Genomic DNA, 17,081 nt, shown 5'->3' on the forward strand with positions numbered 1-17,081 from the left:
TTTCATGAAAAACGTGATCATGAATCATCGTGACTTTGTGTTACTGTCTTGTTATATAGGAAGCTGCACTTGAGTGGTCATGAGTTGTCATAGACTGCTGTGTGTACATGACATGGGATGTCTTATGCAAGCAGTTCTATTTGCTTGCAGAGGGAAAGACACGTGACTCAGTTCATAACTAATGGAAGACTGTGTATGCCATTCATGCATGAGAGAGCCTGCATGGCATAATCCAGCGTGAACTATCATGATGTTAAAATGCCATGGCTTTATATGGAGAATGCCCTAAAAATAAAAAAATGTGCACTTTATAAACATGTTAAATATACCGTATTTATTAGATTAAATATACAGTATGACAAGCTGCATTATGTGACAATAGATGTGTAAAAGATATTGACAATACGAGTAATAAAATTAATACCCGATGCCACTGTATAACATTTAGGTTAAGATCTAATTCTAACATTTATATAGGATTTAGGTTTGGCTCTGTTAAGGTTGACAGTTGGCAGGCAGATAGTGATAGAGTTTGGATTACGGTTGAAGCTTAATTTTTAAGCTCTCATGGATGATAAAACACATGCCATTTCCAAATGCCTCGTACAGGGATCAGATTAATAGTTCAGATACTGCAGTTTGGATGTGTGCTGAAATGTTGTAAATAATACCATAAAATAGATAAAGCGCCAATGTCGGTTTTCAGTTGTTGGAAAGACGTTTTAACTCTCCCGCTATGACCAGTCGAACCAAGTTGAAATATGAAAACACCACAGGTGAATTTTACTAAAACAGAACATGCTTTTCATGAGAGCCTTGCTCATTGAGGCAGCCTCAACCAGCACAGCAACTCATTGGAGTCCAGCTGTTCAGCATTGATCCCTCTGTGTTTTCTGATGCACTGGCCCGGAATGTGATGTTATTTCATTACTGAGTCAGAAGCGACAAGCTCGTTCTCCTCCCCCAGGGCACCGGCCACTCACTTGGACAGGGGCACTGTATGTAATCATAACTGAATAGTTAGACAAGCTCAGTTGCCTATGGAAAGTCCAAGTCAAGCAAGGAGAAACTTTGGAGTCAGGAGGTAGGACGCGAGCACAGATCAGTGAAAGAGGCTTGAGGGGCCTGGACAGGACAAACAGAAACAAGTACCGCATTAAAGACTTGTCATCAGCAATGGACCCAGACGACAATGAACTCGGCATCTTTACTGTCATTCAGTGAGTAATGTGCTGTGGATTGGTGTTCTGTGCTTACTTTATAATTACTCCAGTAACTGTCCTAGGATGAGTGCACTGATGGTTGTTTTTGTGCAAAGAGTTTTGTTTGTTAAGACCATATACGAATAAATGTATTCGATTCGCTTTGTATTGCGTTTGTAGTTGTGATGTAGTTTTCTGCCTGAAGGTCGCAGGTTACCCAATTTATTCCTTACCACAGTATCACAGTAATATTGTATATTGTATGTTCCTGCAGGACTGCCATGGTTTTCCTTTGAGATTCACAACCCTCCTTGAAAATAGTTGGTGTTCACCTACTTTCTCAAGAACTTTCCCTTTTATATCTTTGCACCTGAGTGACAGCATTGCAAAGCTATAGATTATTATTATTAGTAGAATAGATGGTTGATGGAAAGAGGCATCTATAGCATTTCCTCATGGGTTAATAGGCCTTTTTCACAGCCGCATTTTGACATGTCATTGTAGGAAAAGCACAGCTCCAAATATTAACTGTAGTCAGTTGATGGCTGTATTCCATTTAGTGTCAGTTCAAGGGTCCAGTCATTGTGCATGCTCACTCGCTGGCCTTGGCTTATATAACAGGGAAATCAATAACAGTGTTAGTAACACCTGTTCCTATCCTGCTATAACAAGTCAAAATGTCTGCTGTAAAGAAGGCCTACATGGTTGTATTTATTTAGTTATAGAGATGAATTAGACATGTGGCAAGTTAGTAGTAAGAAGAATAAGGGTCATAAGCATTTTAACAAAATGAGAACAGTTTGCAGAGCTGTGATAGGCTGGCGAATGTCTATGGTGTGCCCGGCCTCCTGCCAAGTGCATGCTGGGAGAGGGTTCAGCCGGCAGCGACCCTGAACAGGATGAGCAAATGTAGAGGATTAACGTACAAATGAATGTACCAAATGTGAGCCGCTAATAACCCATATGTTTAATAACCTGCACGTTAACCAGGCCCACAGTAACTGTAGGTGTCGAGCATCTTGGCAGTGTCTCCATTATGTTGTTTTATTCACACTCCCCACAGAATAGGCTACAGCCTCCCAGTATTACTTTGAACTTTATCAGCAGGTGTAGTGAAAACCGGCAAACCAAATCCATAATCTTTTTCAAAGCATAGCAGAACTCAGCCAGGTAACACTTCACTTCTTATCCCAATTAGTCATGCTACTGAATATTCATGGAAAAACAGTGTTCAGATCTTTTAAACTCCCTCCTAAAAGCTGTTTAATTCACTGAATAAATCAGCCGTGGCACAGGCACAATTTGTGTTGCACTTTCCCAACAGATTGGGAAAGTTGAGGTACTGAGGGGCTCCCAGGCAGATGCATATTGACAAACACACACAAACATACAAACACAAACGCTGCTGATGAGGCGGTTGAGTGTGATTTCTGAGGGCGGTCTGTTGTTGTGGCCGCTGACACACATCTGGTTGAGGTCCAAAGGCTGCTAATGCTAAGTTGGGATCAGAGGGCAGTAAAAGCTACAAAGTCGCATCACTATAGTGCACACTGAAGACTATAATGCTGCTCAGTCTGCAGTATATCAGCATGTACAAACACAAGCTCATAGACCCATTCTGTGAACACTTCCTGATAAAAATCTAATATTCTGCTGCTTTTGAGTATACATTTATGCCCTTGCTATCTAGCATGGTGAGCAATTTATGCAAAGTGGTCATGCTCCGCTTATTTTAGCTTATAAAGGCAAGCAACGTGATCCAAAGGCAGGACTTGCAGTTTTTAAGTGGCCAAGTGTTCCAGAATGACTGAAATCAGCTGTTTTCAAAGGGAGTTAGAGAGAGGAGAGTTAGGGATCAGCAGGGCAACAGGGTTTTATCGGTCAAAGCTTCAGCCATAGTCTCCTTAGATCACGCTTCTGTCTGACCCTAATATCCTCTGCCACTCATGTTGGCCTCTGGGCCGTGAGCCCAAATGGACAAACATGACTGTCCAGAATACGCTGAGTCCCTCAATCCTCCCGCCACAGGACACAGCGGTTGCATTTGAAGCAAATAGTCAGACATGTTTTCCTCGCTCATCAGTGCACCCTTGTACTCACACACACCCAAAAAAAAGAGTGCCTGTTCCCTTCTAGAGACGCTAACCTGTTTCGGAATGCGATAAACATAATGGCGCACTTCTTTTTAAACAATTGGATCAACTCTCTTCACAGATTCAGAGATTCTAAGTAAATATTCAAATTTGTCTGAGAGAATCCGCAGGTTCACCTTTTTGCCCATCTAGTTGCATCTTTTCTGTGGCAGCAAACAAATCTGAGCCTGAGTGAAAGTGACAACATTCTTTATTGCATGTATCACTCTCAGCAAAGGCACATTGACTCACCCCGCAGAGCCTTACAAGTTGTGGCACTTTAATATAGGATGGTTTCTACTCGACTGTGATAGTAGCAGTAACAAATTGTAGCTTGAAATTCCTCAACTAGTATTTGTATTCTGCGTATTTCTGTTTATTTATCCATTACTACCTTACATTTTTTTATTGATTAACGTGTTTATCATTCTGTTAAGGTCCCAGCAGAGATTCGACCTGAATATAATTAGGGGAGCGTCTCCTTTTAACCCTTTAAAATTGACAATACTGTGCAAATGAAGAGTGTTGTGTTTTCACAGTCTATTGACTTTTTGAGCTATACCTATTGATGGCAGTAAATAGCTGTATTCAAACACATAGTTTTACAAGTGGAGCAGATGCCTTTTATAGAATATATTTGATCTTAGTTTGGTCTAACCATGTGTTTCCCTGCCACAGATCTGGATGACAGAGTAAACTGACTGTATTACTGTGAGAAGTTCCTTTTTTATCAAAACTGTCTGAGACACATGAAAAAGTATCAAGCCTCCTTGGATCAGAGACGAGGCTAATTGGCTCTTGGTGGTTTTCGACAGAGGTGCCTCGTCTGTGGTGTTTGATTTATGAAGGGTGATTCTTCCTCTTTGGGATAATAGACGCGTGGTGATTCTTCATCCGAAGACGGGTCTGAAATGTGATGCTATCCCTTGCCGAATTCTATCTGGTTTTAAAATTTCAGGCCCCTCCTGCTCATCTATCAGTTTATCTGCATGTGGAACTTGACGTGAAATAGAGCTCCAAACACATTGATGTTGCCCTACATCTTGAACTAGATGGACCAAGATATGAAAATATATGGAGATTAATTTCGATCTAAAGAAATATCACAGAGGAAATTAGATGCTTGAAGAATCTGTTAACATGCTGCCGACTACTTGGAGCATTGTGAATCACAATAGCCCTAATCTTCTTCCCTCTTGGCATTTATTAATCACACAAAACCAAGGTCTTATTCTCTCCTGTTGAATTTCATTCTGCATATGGTGATCTAACAATTCTGATCTTCTTTTGAGCCCATTTCGTCTGCTCTGTGTTTGTTTTTGTTAGGGTGGATTGCTAAAATGTTTGGAGGCCTCTTATGAATGGCCTCATTGAGAGAAAGCATTTAGCAGCTGAACTGTTTTGAAAGGTCAAAACAAATGCAGTTTACAGTATGGGCATCCTAATGTGCAGCTGTGAGGCAGAGACCTCAGCTGGGGAGGGGGACACATTAGGTCCTCCTGTCTCTCCAGCTGCTCGCAGTGCTCCTGCATTTGCACTCACATTATGTGCACATCATGCAGTGTGTCCCCGTAAGTTCATCTCTCTCTTCCTTTTCAACCTTTCCCTGCTTTCTTCAAACACGCCACATGGTTGAGGATTGATGAGGGCCAGCCTTTGGGGAATTCTCGGAAGCTGGCCGCATCCTTTAGTAGTAATTCTTGTGGCCCTTGCTACCATACAACATTCTCTCACATTCCTCTCTCTTCCTCTCTCATCTCCCACCACCACCACCACCACTGCCACCGCCACCCCCTTCCCTCCCTCTCTCCCTCTGCCCCTGGCTCTGGCTCTCTCTGCCTCTCTCCAAAGCTGTTGTTACTGTGCGGCTCCCGCACATCATTCCACCGCGATGGAAATTAAATGAAGGTGGCTTAACGCAGCTAACAGAGGCATGCTTTGAAGGATGTAACCGGGGGAAGCTGCTCTGCCAGATCCTTTTCCATGGGCTGTGGATTTGCGCTGCTGAGGCGAGGACACAGCAATCACTCAGCCATGCAGAAGCCCAGACAACAGGACTAATCTCTCCACCTGACTTGTGGAAGCTCCACTTTTTTTTCTAAATTATTTATTCCTCGCTGCCAAAGACAGTGTGGGACAATGGAGCCGGAGTGAAGTAGATGATAAATTTGTAGCCTTGACTGCAGTCTGCAGCACACATGGATGTGTTCAGCTTTGTGAAGATGCCAAAGCTGTCAGGGTGAGTCCGATGGATGCCGCTGTGCATTTGCCTGTCTGTGCATGTGCCTGTTCATTCTGTACGTTCATATAGGCACGATTTAGAGAGTGACACAGGAATCACATGTGGAACAGGGATTAAAAATGCAGAGTTATTGATTGCTCAAGAGAGCAAGTTGTGCAGTCATGTATGATGTGAAACGAATGAGCAAGTGAGGTAGATGGGAGTGGGGGTGGATGCAAAAGCTGATGCGGTTCGTGTATCTGAACTGTCTGTATCCAAGTTCGTAAAATTGATTTTACTGCAGACAGTGGTTAAGATTTGTTGCTTTATGTGTTCGGTGATGTCATGAAAGCATACATGTTCTGGAAAATGAACTGCATTTGTTTCAGATTTTAAAATCACTTCAGTTAAAGGGCCATGATGATTATCAATGCACAATTGCTAGAGTTGTAAGTCATGTTTGGTATAATATAAACATATCTTGAATGAATAAATAATTGAGCAAGTCTGGCTTTGGTCCCTAGAACCACTAAATATCAGTGGTCATTTTATGAGTGGTGAAGTTCACATACCTATGGCCAGAATAGGATGGACACTTATAGTTGATTGTTGAGCAGTTGAAACCTTGCTGTTTTACAATACAAAACATGAAATAGAAAAAGAACCAACACATTGTAGTTTTCATTTTCTTATTTTCTTAATTCAGCAACAGTCAATGTCTAAGTCAGAACTTAAAATGGGGTTTGTTTGTTTATTCCAAGAAGTGATGACAAGTATGTGATATGTGAAGTATACGTCAAACCATCCTGACAGATTCATTCATTGCCTGGTCTAACACCTCACCTTATGCACCCATGGGTCTGCTAGATTGAGTTGATCTGCCCCAGTGGACAGTAATCCTCCTAGGGGATTTGGCTCCACCAGAAACACTACAGACCACTAGTGGTGGGAACAGCTGATCATAAATGTGAAATATTAAATCAGAAGCTGAATGTGTCACAAGAGAGCCCATTCAGTGCATTTCATTTCGCTTATGAGTCATCAACAGACTGCACTGGCATTTTTTTCATTAGTTCTTTTTAAATAGACAGAAAAAATATGTTGGATGAAAAAATACAGCAATATACTATGACTATGAAGAATAATATTGAACCTTAGTATTTTTTTCTGGTGTATGCAGATCACAGCTTCTTTTTTTAACATTCCTACAGGGAAGCAGGCAGGTTGCAGGGATTTTCCATCAGATGATAGGTCCGTTGTTTTCCAGTTAGTATCCCTCCATGGCAGCATTTATGATGCGTCTCCCAGTGGACCACCACCGTCACTGCATCCTGTCACAGTTAATAATGCCACACAATGTTATCCTGATTATGAGTTACCACTGCTACACTGGCAGGGTTTTTTTTGTTTTCTCCCCCTCTTCTGCCAGCAAGAATTTAAGTCAGCAGGATGCTGTTTTGCTAAGGTTGATTTTACAGAGAAACCCACTGCATGTATTTAGAGATCTACAAGAAAGGGAACATTTCCCCTCATTGTCTCTTCCTCTTGCCTTGCAACGCCCCCAGATGTGTCTGCTGTCAGAACAAAAGCATGCGCTTGCTTTCATTCTCTTTATTCTTTGCTGTGTTTAAATCTAGCAAACATGTTTGATGTTCTTTTACTGAAAGATAACTAACTCTCTCACTCTGTCTTGTTGCGTCTATAAAGCAAGTTAGAGCCATTTGACCATCGTAGTCTAAGCTGATCTGTTTTGTTCTTTCCATGTAGAACTTTGGTTAAGTTAGCTGGAAGGGCATCCTGTGGGTGTTATAAATGTCGGCAACAGCACTGTGGAGATAATGAGCATGAACTTTAGATATTAATGTACAAAGTGTCAATTATCTCTCAATCACTGTGATTGTGACTCAACAGGGTTGCTGAAATGTGTGTATTTGTAGGTGATAACAGAGCACGCTTCCATTGCATGCATTAAAAAATGTTGAGATTATATATTATTGTATGATGATATACAACTATTTTTAGTCTTCCTTATATATCCGATAAGTGTGATCATTAAATTTAAGTGAAAATGTTTTTCTGGATGGTGTTGGTGAGATAATATGTTAGAACAGTTAAAGCCAATTTATTTGGACTGCGTGAGTTCATTCCTGGCCGTGTTTCTTTTAAAAATCTATTATTAATTGAGCCATTGTTCGGCATGTTTTGACTGCAAACTTTTTACACAGGAAATCACTGGTCTGGATACAAATTGATTAGCCTAAATGTTCATCAGAGTACACAAAGACCAAAAGATCTGTCATTTGTAGCTGTTCACATCAGAAGCTCTCGGAGAAGAGTAGATCAGAAATGGCTCAGGGTCAGAAATGGGAGCCAGCTGGCTGGTAGACGAGGTCTCAGGCAACCATTTATTTTGTTCTGTCCTTTAGTGCTTTTAACATAAAAGCAGTGAGTAGCACAATGAGGTGCAGGAGAATCCAAGTCCAGTTGCCCACAGGCTAGGTTCATCACTATATTTGGTTAATGTTTCAGAGAGCACGTTGGAGAAAAGAAGGCCTTGGGAAAATGCTTAACGAAATAATAATGAAAGCACAGATGTCTTTTCACACAGATCTTTTGTTATTCTTGTGTCTATCTTTTTGCAGCTGGATATGAAATTATCATGTGGTCTAATGAGGGAAGTGTTCTCTGTGTGCATGATGTGCACGTCCTATGTTGTAAGTGTTGCAGCAGACTATCTATCCAGGTTTCAAGACACAGCTTTGTTGTAAGATCATGGCTTTTTGCTGTTTAACAGGTATACTAGAGACTCACTTACTCACAGTAAAATAGCAGGAGGATCGTAGTGGGTGGGCTGTTTCCCAGATGCAGTTTTATTCCCACCCAGAGGAGATTAACTAACCAAAAACCTTTCTATATAGAGGCACCAGAGAGCTGCTCAGGATAGTGCGGTTTCCCATGGCAACAATATCAGTGCTTCCAAAGACAAACACAGAAATACAATATTCAGTTGGAATAGCAGAGGGAAATAGACACTCTTATTCTGAAGTGAGCGTTATTGTGTAGATGTAATTTAAATATTACTGCATAATGTACAAAATTCCAGTCACACAGGCTGTATGATCTGCTGATGTAATTTCGTCATTGTTTGCTTCATATGAAAGTGGATTCATGCATATCAGGAAAACACTGTGTCTTCTTATCTGATGTCAAATAAACAGAACGTAAAGTGGACAACAAAAAAAAAACAGTGATGTATAATTCACAGAATGGGCGAGAACAGCGGCATGAAATAGTGCAATTACGTGTAACTACATGGTCAGCAATATTTTTGAAATCACTGATAGCTTTTACTTTAACAGCGGAATATAAATAGCTTATTGGACTATGTTCCATTGTGCTGCCATATTGACCAAAGAATTAGAGCCAACGTGGTGATTGGAAGGAGTCATGCAGAGGGCAGATGTTTTCTTAAACAAAAGCCAGTGCGTTTGTGCCCTCAACAGGATAGAGGCTGTCTAACAAAAGGAGAGGAATAAGGCCTTTAATCACAGAGGTTCCTCTCTGTCTGAGCCACTTCTCTGCTCCACTCCCCAGGCCTCCTCCCAAGAGATGGTCATCTCATCTGTCTCTCCACAGATTTCATATCCAAACAGAATCACATTAGCAGTCTAGCTCTGCATACTGTAAGTGTCTCTGTTTAATTCAAGAACACAGAGAAAGCAGCATCACTGCCTCCTCACCCTGTATCTCAAGTCATACTTGTACCACTTCACTTCCTGTCACTCTAGGAGAATGAAGAAATACCTTTTATTTTTACTAGACTTTGTAAAGAGTTTGGTATGTGTTCAGGGATTGGTAATAACGTAGACAGTGGAGTGGAGGTGAGTTCAGATCTGGAGCATGCAGTGGTATAAATATCTACTGGTAATGTAGTTGTGCCAGTGTGATTCTGTTAAGTGTGCGTCTGCATGTGTATTTATGCAGCAGAAACTGTGCCGAATGTTGCTCAAACATAAGGAAATGGCTTGCTAATACAGTTGATCCTATGAGACTGGATCTCTACATTCAGTCACACACACCAAACTGGCTGCACTGGAGGAGGATAATGTGATGCTTAATTGATGATGTCGTATGTAAAGGAAAATTGAGATTGATATGCCTCTCTAGATCTCTACTTTTCTCTCACCCATGGCATGCTGGGAAAGCCATAAGAAGCAATTTGCTCCTCTAGCAATGAGCATGTAAATGTTATTACATTATTTTCTATCATGTGCAAATGTGAGTTATTGAAGCAAAACAAAATAACTTTCTTTAATTTTCAATATGCATAATGGCAGGTATGTGGCACCAGAGTGTGGTTTCATATAGCCGACCCTCATGGAGATTGTTGATGTAAATAATTCAAACTAACTTGAGTGTCTGTGTTGGAATGTGCTTTTCCTAGCTGTGGCTTGTCTATAATGCATTGTTACTCCCTACATTAACAGGATTTCAGCCTTCATGACAACACACCCGAATGCTTCTTCTCAACTAGCTTGTATTCAGAGAGATGAAAGCGAAAGTGAACTACTGTGATAAAGCAAGGATCACATTGTTCATGCAGTTTTTATGAAGGGCTGAAAAGTGATCTTTTCCCGATCTCTCAGTCAGGACAATTAAACTAATGCCTTCCAAATTATAAATGGTACATTTGGATGACAGGCTATCACCACTGTTCCTCTTAATAAAGATGTCAAGATAGATGCACAAAATGACGTCTTTGAATACAATTGTGTCGTTGTCTTCCAGTTTAGATGCCTGCCAACCCAGATGTTAGTCGCTGTGGTAGCAAAGGCTTAGATCTTCAATGTAGTTCCAATGTACTTCATTGATTTTTTAACTATGAGACATTTTTCTTTTTGTTGTTAATGTCTGTTAAATATTAGTTTGTGCTACTTTTAGTAAACAAACTCTTAAGAGATGCACATAAAAGGCACCATGCATTTGAACATTTTAGTGAAATTTGTCCTTAGAGAAATCCTTTGGGAACATACATTCACTTCCAACTTTTTGTTCTAATTGTCCTCCCTCTGACTCTTGGGTAACCTGTTCATAAATTGTGCAGCATGACTTGCCCACTTGGCGCTCGATTACTTAGTCCGATGTGACTGTGCAGGCATCATTTATTAATGCTGGCTGAGAAAGATCAGTTTCACTGTCCACCAGCGGGTGAACCTTTTTTCAGCCTCTCTGTAAGCCAGAGTGCTACGACTCAATGGCATAATGCACCTCCCGCCTGCAGACAAAAGAAATCAAAGATCACAGTATCTATGTCTGTGCCGTTAATACTGAGGCATTGTGGCTGAGAGACAGAAAATGGATTTTGTGGAACAATTTGTCAGTTCAGAAACACATGTTGAAGGCACAGCGTCTCAAAATGTAAGTACAATATGCTTTATTATGCTGTAGACCTTTGGAGAAATGTCAAACATATCAACGCTAAAGGTGTAATCCTGCAAAAATACTATCATTATAAAATATTATTCACACGCTACAGTTCTTTAACCTTTTTTATATGTTACATCTCTTGAATAAAATGTGTAAATCTGCAACATCAAACGCTGCTCATGTTAACATGGCTGTTATCCCAAAGGCTGAAATGGAGGGTAACAAGTAGGACTCATCAATGAGGTGAACATGGCTTTAGCAGTGTCAGACAGTATCCAGTTGTGTCCACACACATCATTTGAGCTGCAGGAAATGTGTTCTAAATATACACCATCGAGGCCTGCTCCAAGCTAATGTACTGTGGGTCAAATAAATCCATATCCATGTGGAAACACTAATATCCCCCAAACACTGTATTGGGAAAGAAATCGCACTGCTTCCTGTGTTCAGAGCCCAACTCCAAATGTAGAGTAAAAAAGAAAGAGAAACACAATTTTCAGCAGCACAGTATATGTACTTTTATGAATTAATCATGATTTAATGCATCCGGCAGCACTTAGGTGTGTTTTGTTACTCAACTAAAGTGAACCCGGAATATACTCAGCTTAGCTTAGGTTGCGTTATTTTGTAGCACCTAACTCTTGCACTGAATAGCTTTACAATAGTTCCTGTCTCTCAGCTTATACGGTGTGTTGACCATATTTTATTCATATCTCATGAAATGGGCATGTGTGCCCAGACAGACAGACTTGTTCATGGGCACACCCACACTAGCACACGCTCTCACACAGATACAATACAAGCACGCTGCACACAATTTATTATCGTCGGTACAGTAACTGGGGAAACATTTAGAGGGAAAGAAAGAGGAGCTTTGAATAATGAATGCGAAGAGCCCTGTTACACGGCAGACAAGCCTTTGAAGTGACATAACTTACTGCCACCGCTTTCATAGCATCACCAGTGTGCAGACACAAAGACAGAGATAAAGAGAAGACGATGGGGGGGGGTACAGACAAAAAGACAGATGAAAACATTTTAACCAATTACTGTTTTTCTGAATACCTGCACTCTGCCAACTTGTAGGGAAAATGCTACATGCAGAATTGTGTTTTGTCTGTACAATCAGCCAAAATTGAGATTTAGACAGGCACTGTCTTTCATACAATTACTACAATTTATTGTTTTGTGAAAAGATGGTTAAGTTGTATTCTATGATAAACTTTATCAAATATTCTTGGCATTATGCAAATCAAATAACCACTTTATAAGAAAATTCCTCTGGGCTTCTTTTAAAAAGAATGTGCTGACATCTAGAAATGAAACCAATTTCATGCCTCTCAAAGCACAAGAGTGAGGCATGACAACTCCGCCTGTGTGTCTAGCTTACGTAATTAATTTGATTTGTATTCACTGAGTGAACTGTGGCTATGGAACATTGTTTATCACGCTGGAATCAGACATTCTCTTATCACTTGGGTTGAATGGCTTCATATCAGCCCATGACTCATTTACTTCTATTATGATTTAAATATCTCTATGACAAATATTATTTTGAAATTCTCCTGGAGTGGGGTTTCATATAACTTTGATACTACAGGTGTTGCAAGTATACAAGTAGATTTTTAATGGAACCACAAATTATGATGCAAAGTTTACCTATGTTTAATTCCTCTTCTCTTTCTCCCTCTGTAGCCCCAGGACCAAATCCTCAGGCTGGCCGCCCCCGTCAGGGACCTGGAGTTCTTCGCAGGGACCCCCCAATGGATGGGACATGGGCAGCAATAGAGAGGGGCGTGACTGCTACATCAAGTAAGTGCCCTGTGTTTAAAGAAACAGAGGGGGAGCTTTCTCTGTCCCAGATGTTTCAGATGCTTTGCCAACCTGTGATTATTCCAGCCACGTCACTGCCTCCACACTGTCTCCATCTGTGCATTCAGAATACTGATTCTCTGTTCCCTCCACTGCTGCGCACACTCCTGCCCCTGCCTCCTCTCACTCTCTCTCACACTCTCACACACCCACAATACTCCTCATGCAGTCTCCCAAATGCAAGGAGAGGGCTTCTGAGAGTGTGTGCAAGCTGCCGCTGAGGAAGACATTCACCTGTGCAGGGACTTTGTTTTGATCTGAGAGTCTGCACGTTCCTCAGAGGATGCTGGGTTATAGCGCTATCAGCGTAATTGATCCTTCGTAATTGGCACTTCTGGATATCTGCGCAGGCAGGTAAAAAGAAACTCCCTACTGGCTCTTTATATGTTTGTGTGCACATGTTCCAGTGTAACAAGTGAGTGTTTAGCTTGTTTCATCTGCTCTGTAGATTCGGCTGATCTTCCCTGTTTCTGCACAACCGTGACGTGCAATGTGCATTCGTACTAGATCTAAAAATATTGCTGCTTTTATGAACCCTTGTGCATACTAGATTCTGACTGTTTTTGCTTCTCTCATTTGTTCACAATATTGTTACTTCCTCTCAATTAATAGTCACTAGAATGGAACAACGGGCACGGTGGTTTTTATGTCCTAGATGCATCTCTCTAATGTGAAAAATTGTGTGTATTTGCATAGTATACGGAATGGGAGGTGAGCACTTGTCACACATGGGTTATAGCATGAGAAGTGTGATGTCAGAGGAGTTATATAAGAAGTAAGGAGCAGTGAAAGTGCTGGATGCAGAGTGTGTCTGGATGAGGCAGATCACTGAGGCTGTTTTGGCTCCAGCTTTAGCTTTCTAAATTTGAGGAACACTCATGAATAATCAAATGTCTGTTTCTGTGATTGTCTGTTGCCATCAGTTTGTCGAGGCTACTGGGTGCTGATACTAAATTGTTGTATCTCTCAGTGGAACACATGTCTGGTCTGCGTGACAGGAGCACATGAATAAAGCAGTAGCCATTTAATATTTACAGTACAGTGTGACTCACGTTATTTAACATGGATGTAATATATAGAGACTGCTATAACTATATTCTGCAGGATTGTACGGCAGAGTAGATCAATATATTGGGGGAAATTACAGATTTAACACAGGCTTTTTGTTAAAGACTGAGCGTCAGATGGCTGGATGACAATTTCTTTTCACAGCACACAAAGATGTCAAAGTAAAGTGGTTCCATCAGTACTTCAATTGACTTCATCAAAACATTTAACACATTTTAATAGACAAAGCTAGATTTCGATTTGGGAGATTTTGAAAATGTACAGTAGCTAGTCCCCTAAAAAGCAGGAGTGACACAGCAAAAAAATAAAAAAAATAAAAATGCCAATACAAACTAGCTGTGATTGCATAATTTGAAAAAAGGTTGTGTTCCAAGCAGGACAAATATAACCGCCTTGGCACCAACAAACTGTGAGCCGTGTCAAAGCAGCTTTTCAGAACAAGAGTAACAGGATATTGCCTTCGTTAATGAGCTTACTCCACTTTGTCCAGAATATGTTTTATGAAAACAAGAGTGAAAATAGTCTTTGTACAGTGACAGTCAGGCCAGCGTTTCTTCTGCTCATTTTTGTTCATCTTGTTAACCATATAGCTCACAATGCGGCCTCTGATTGCTGTGTAGAGCGTTGTGGAGCTACACTAGCAGCTAATGAGTATGATTAGGGACCATTAGATGCATGGCTGTCTGCACAATGGGAATCCAGCCATGTTTAGCAGGTGGCCTTGGAGGGGAGGAGACAGTACTCTTCCTGAATGCACAGGTCCATATGGTTTTGATTTGTGCACAATCTGTTGAGTTTGTCTTTTGAGAGATAAAACTGACGCACAAATCCAAACAAAATTTGTCTTAGAAGGACGTTTAGAAATGTAAAGCGAGAGCTGACTGTGCAGTAATTCTTGTTATGAGCTGTTGTATAATTACTGTGTAAATACTTTGAAACAAATTCCTTGTTAGGGTGACAAGGATGAGGACTAAATGTGTCACTGTAGGAGGCATTATTATTTTTAAAGAAATCGGGGTGACTCTTGTGTATGAAGGCTTGGGTGCCACTGAAATCATTTTATGAGCTTGAATGGTTAATTACAAAGTACAATTACAAGCCTTTAACTGCTATAGCTTTTGAACAAACGTCAGACACTTCAGAGAGTGAAGAAGGAAGTCAGCAAACTAAAACTTTGATAAATTACCTCATCTGTGAACATGATTTCGGCCCGAGACACGTCAGATAGATTTTCATCAGCGATGGTATTGTATTAAGAATGAAGAAAAACAACTCCCACGCTACTTCACAATGTCATCAGGCTACGTCTTTTGCTATGTAGTAGCAGAAATGACATACTATATGTTGAACTGATATATTTAGAAAACACTTTGGTTGATTCAAGTGCTTGTTGCATTGAAATTATACAATTAAATATTAAATATTTGTACGGTTACTAAATGCAGCAATTAATCTGAATGCAAATGTATTTAATATTCTGGCCTCTAGCTTCAGCGGCCCACACTGCACAGTGCGTATTGGCCTGTTTAGCTGTTCCACATTGGAAATCCTGATGTGGCTGATATTTTGCCTACTCTCTCCCATTATCTGGATCAACTGTGCACAAAAACACTGGCTGATAATGATTGTGTTTCTCACCCTCATATTTTAACAAAAATTTCAAGGCTAATTGTTATTTTTGCACATGAAAATTTAATTTGTCAAATAAGTCACCAAAGTAAAATAAACTTATTTGACATAAAGGCATTTTCTTTTTTTTTTAAGATGACGGATTTAGTGTTTCTACTGAGATCACCGCAGGTAAAAGTGGTACAGGGATAACACACTCAGCTCATTAGTTTTAATTCTCCTCCATGTTTTTAGTCTTGTTACTGCAGGCTTTGCACTTACCATTGCCTCTCTTTGCCTGCCCATTCTGCTGGTCCACGCTGCAGTGAAACTAGAGACTTCTGTGTATTTGACCAATTAATCAAAGATTAAAATAATAAGTACATTTAATTGTGAAGGAATGTGCAAAATTGTTGTTAAACAGTTTTGAAATGTAACACTTTGTTACTGTTAGTGTGAGGATAGGTGAGGATTCTGTGAACCTTTGTTTTGATGATACAGTAAGTTATTGGGCCAAATCACCTACATTTTGTGACATTGTAGACCTAGTAATTAAAAGACTCCAGAGAACTATAAGGTTAATGTGACTGGCCTTATAGCTCTTTGGTAGCCATTTTTAAAAACCTTCTTACTAACCTTTACAATATTGTTGCACACTAAGCACAAAAACTGCTTTATATGTTGTTTTGTTTGATTTTAAATCAGAGAATTTGGAAAGGTTTACCCCTATGTTAAGTATGTATAGGCTCATTGCATTCCACTTCAACAAAATGTGTATACAGAAACGAGAGAAGATGCTGTCTTTATCTTCTGATTTCACCTTAATGCAGATGTGTTACTAAATTCATCAGTGGACGACTTGGGGTTATGTAATTTTCAATTGAAACAAAGAGGATAATATCTTAATTGCATTCACGTATAATGGCTTCTGCATAACACTCACGCAGTACATATTAGTTTGTATTATCGTTTAAATTGAATCAGTAGCACATTACTTTTTAGGCATTTGTTTAATTACCATAAAAACAAGATTGGGCGCCCCTGCCAGCATCTGTGTGCCATAACACAGAGACACATTTATCACTGCTTAAAAACACAAGTTCTTCCATGAAGATGTTTTTGCTACCTTTTAAGTAATGTACTACTACGTTAGTCTCTTACTTATTCTTTCCTCCTTTTGACAAAAGCATACAGAACAAAACAAGGGAGTGGGAGGAAAGGATAAGAACATGGTCCTTGTAATGGAAAGCAGTCGGATTTACGTAAAATGTCCTAATTCTAAGAAACCTACAAGAAGTTGGAACATTAATAGCTCTTCAAATTACAGAGAATACCAGTCCTCAAAATGTCTCTTCAGCTCATAGGAGATGATCTTGTTCAGCTTGAATAGAAAGCAGTGGCTTGGATTCGATAGAAAGAGGAGACCGTATGGTTCGTTCAGAGCGTCTTTACTGACATAAGTTGTAGAATAAGATTTAGGTGGTTAAGGTTAAGGCTCAGCAAAGTATGTTCCCCACTGTAGCTCTCTGTGCTGTAGACCTTTTCACCTGA

At 40.2% G+C, this 17,081-nt stretch overlaps 1 protein-coding gene across 7 annotated transcripts in view; it reads left to right on the forward strand.

Annotated features, from left to right (window-relative positions):
* Positions 1-17,081, forward strand: part of frmpd4 (FERM and PDZ domain containing 4) — a 39,749-nt gene that overhangs the window by 8,772 nt on the left and 13,896 nt on the right. For 4 of the 7 annotated variants that reach the window (XM_051404965.1, XM_051404960.1, XM_051404959.1 and 1 more), the window contains exon 2: positions 12,678-12,794. In XM_051404965.1, coding sequence (XP_051260925.1) covers positions 12,757-12,794 — 38 coding nt within the window. In that variant the 5' untranslated portion in view covers positions 12,678-12,756. Of the gene's footprint in view, positions 1-1,074; positions 1,221-4,949; positions 5,574-12,677; positions 12,795-17,081 lie in introns of those variants that run through there. The other 3 variants (XM_051404961.1, XM_051404962.1, XM_051404963.1) reach the window with 3 other exon arrangements.

Source organism: Dicentrarchus labrax, unplaced genomic scaffold (assembly GCF_905237075.1).
Source record: "Dicentrarchus labrax unplaced genomic scaffold, dlabrax2021, whole genome shotgun sequence".
NCBI lineage: Eukaryota > Metazoa > Chordata > Actinopteri > Moronidae > Dicentrarchus > Dicentrarchus labrax.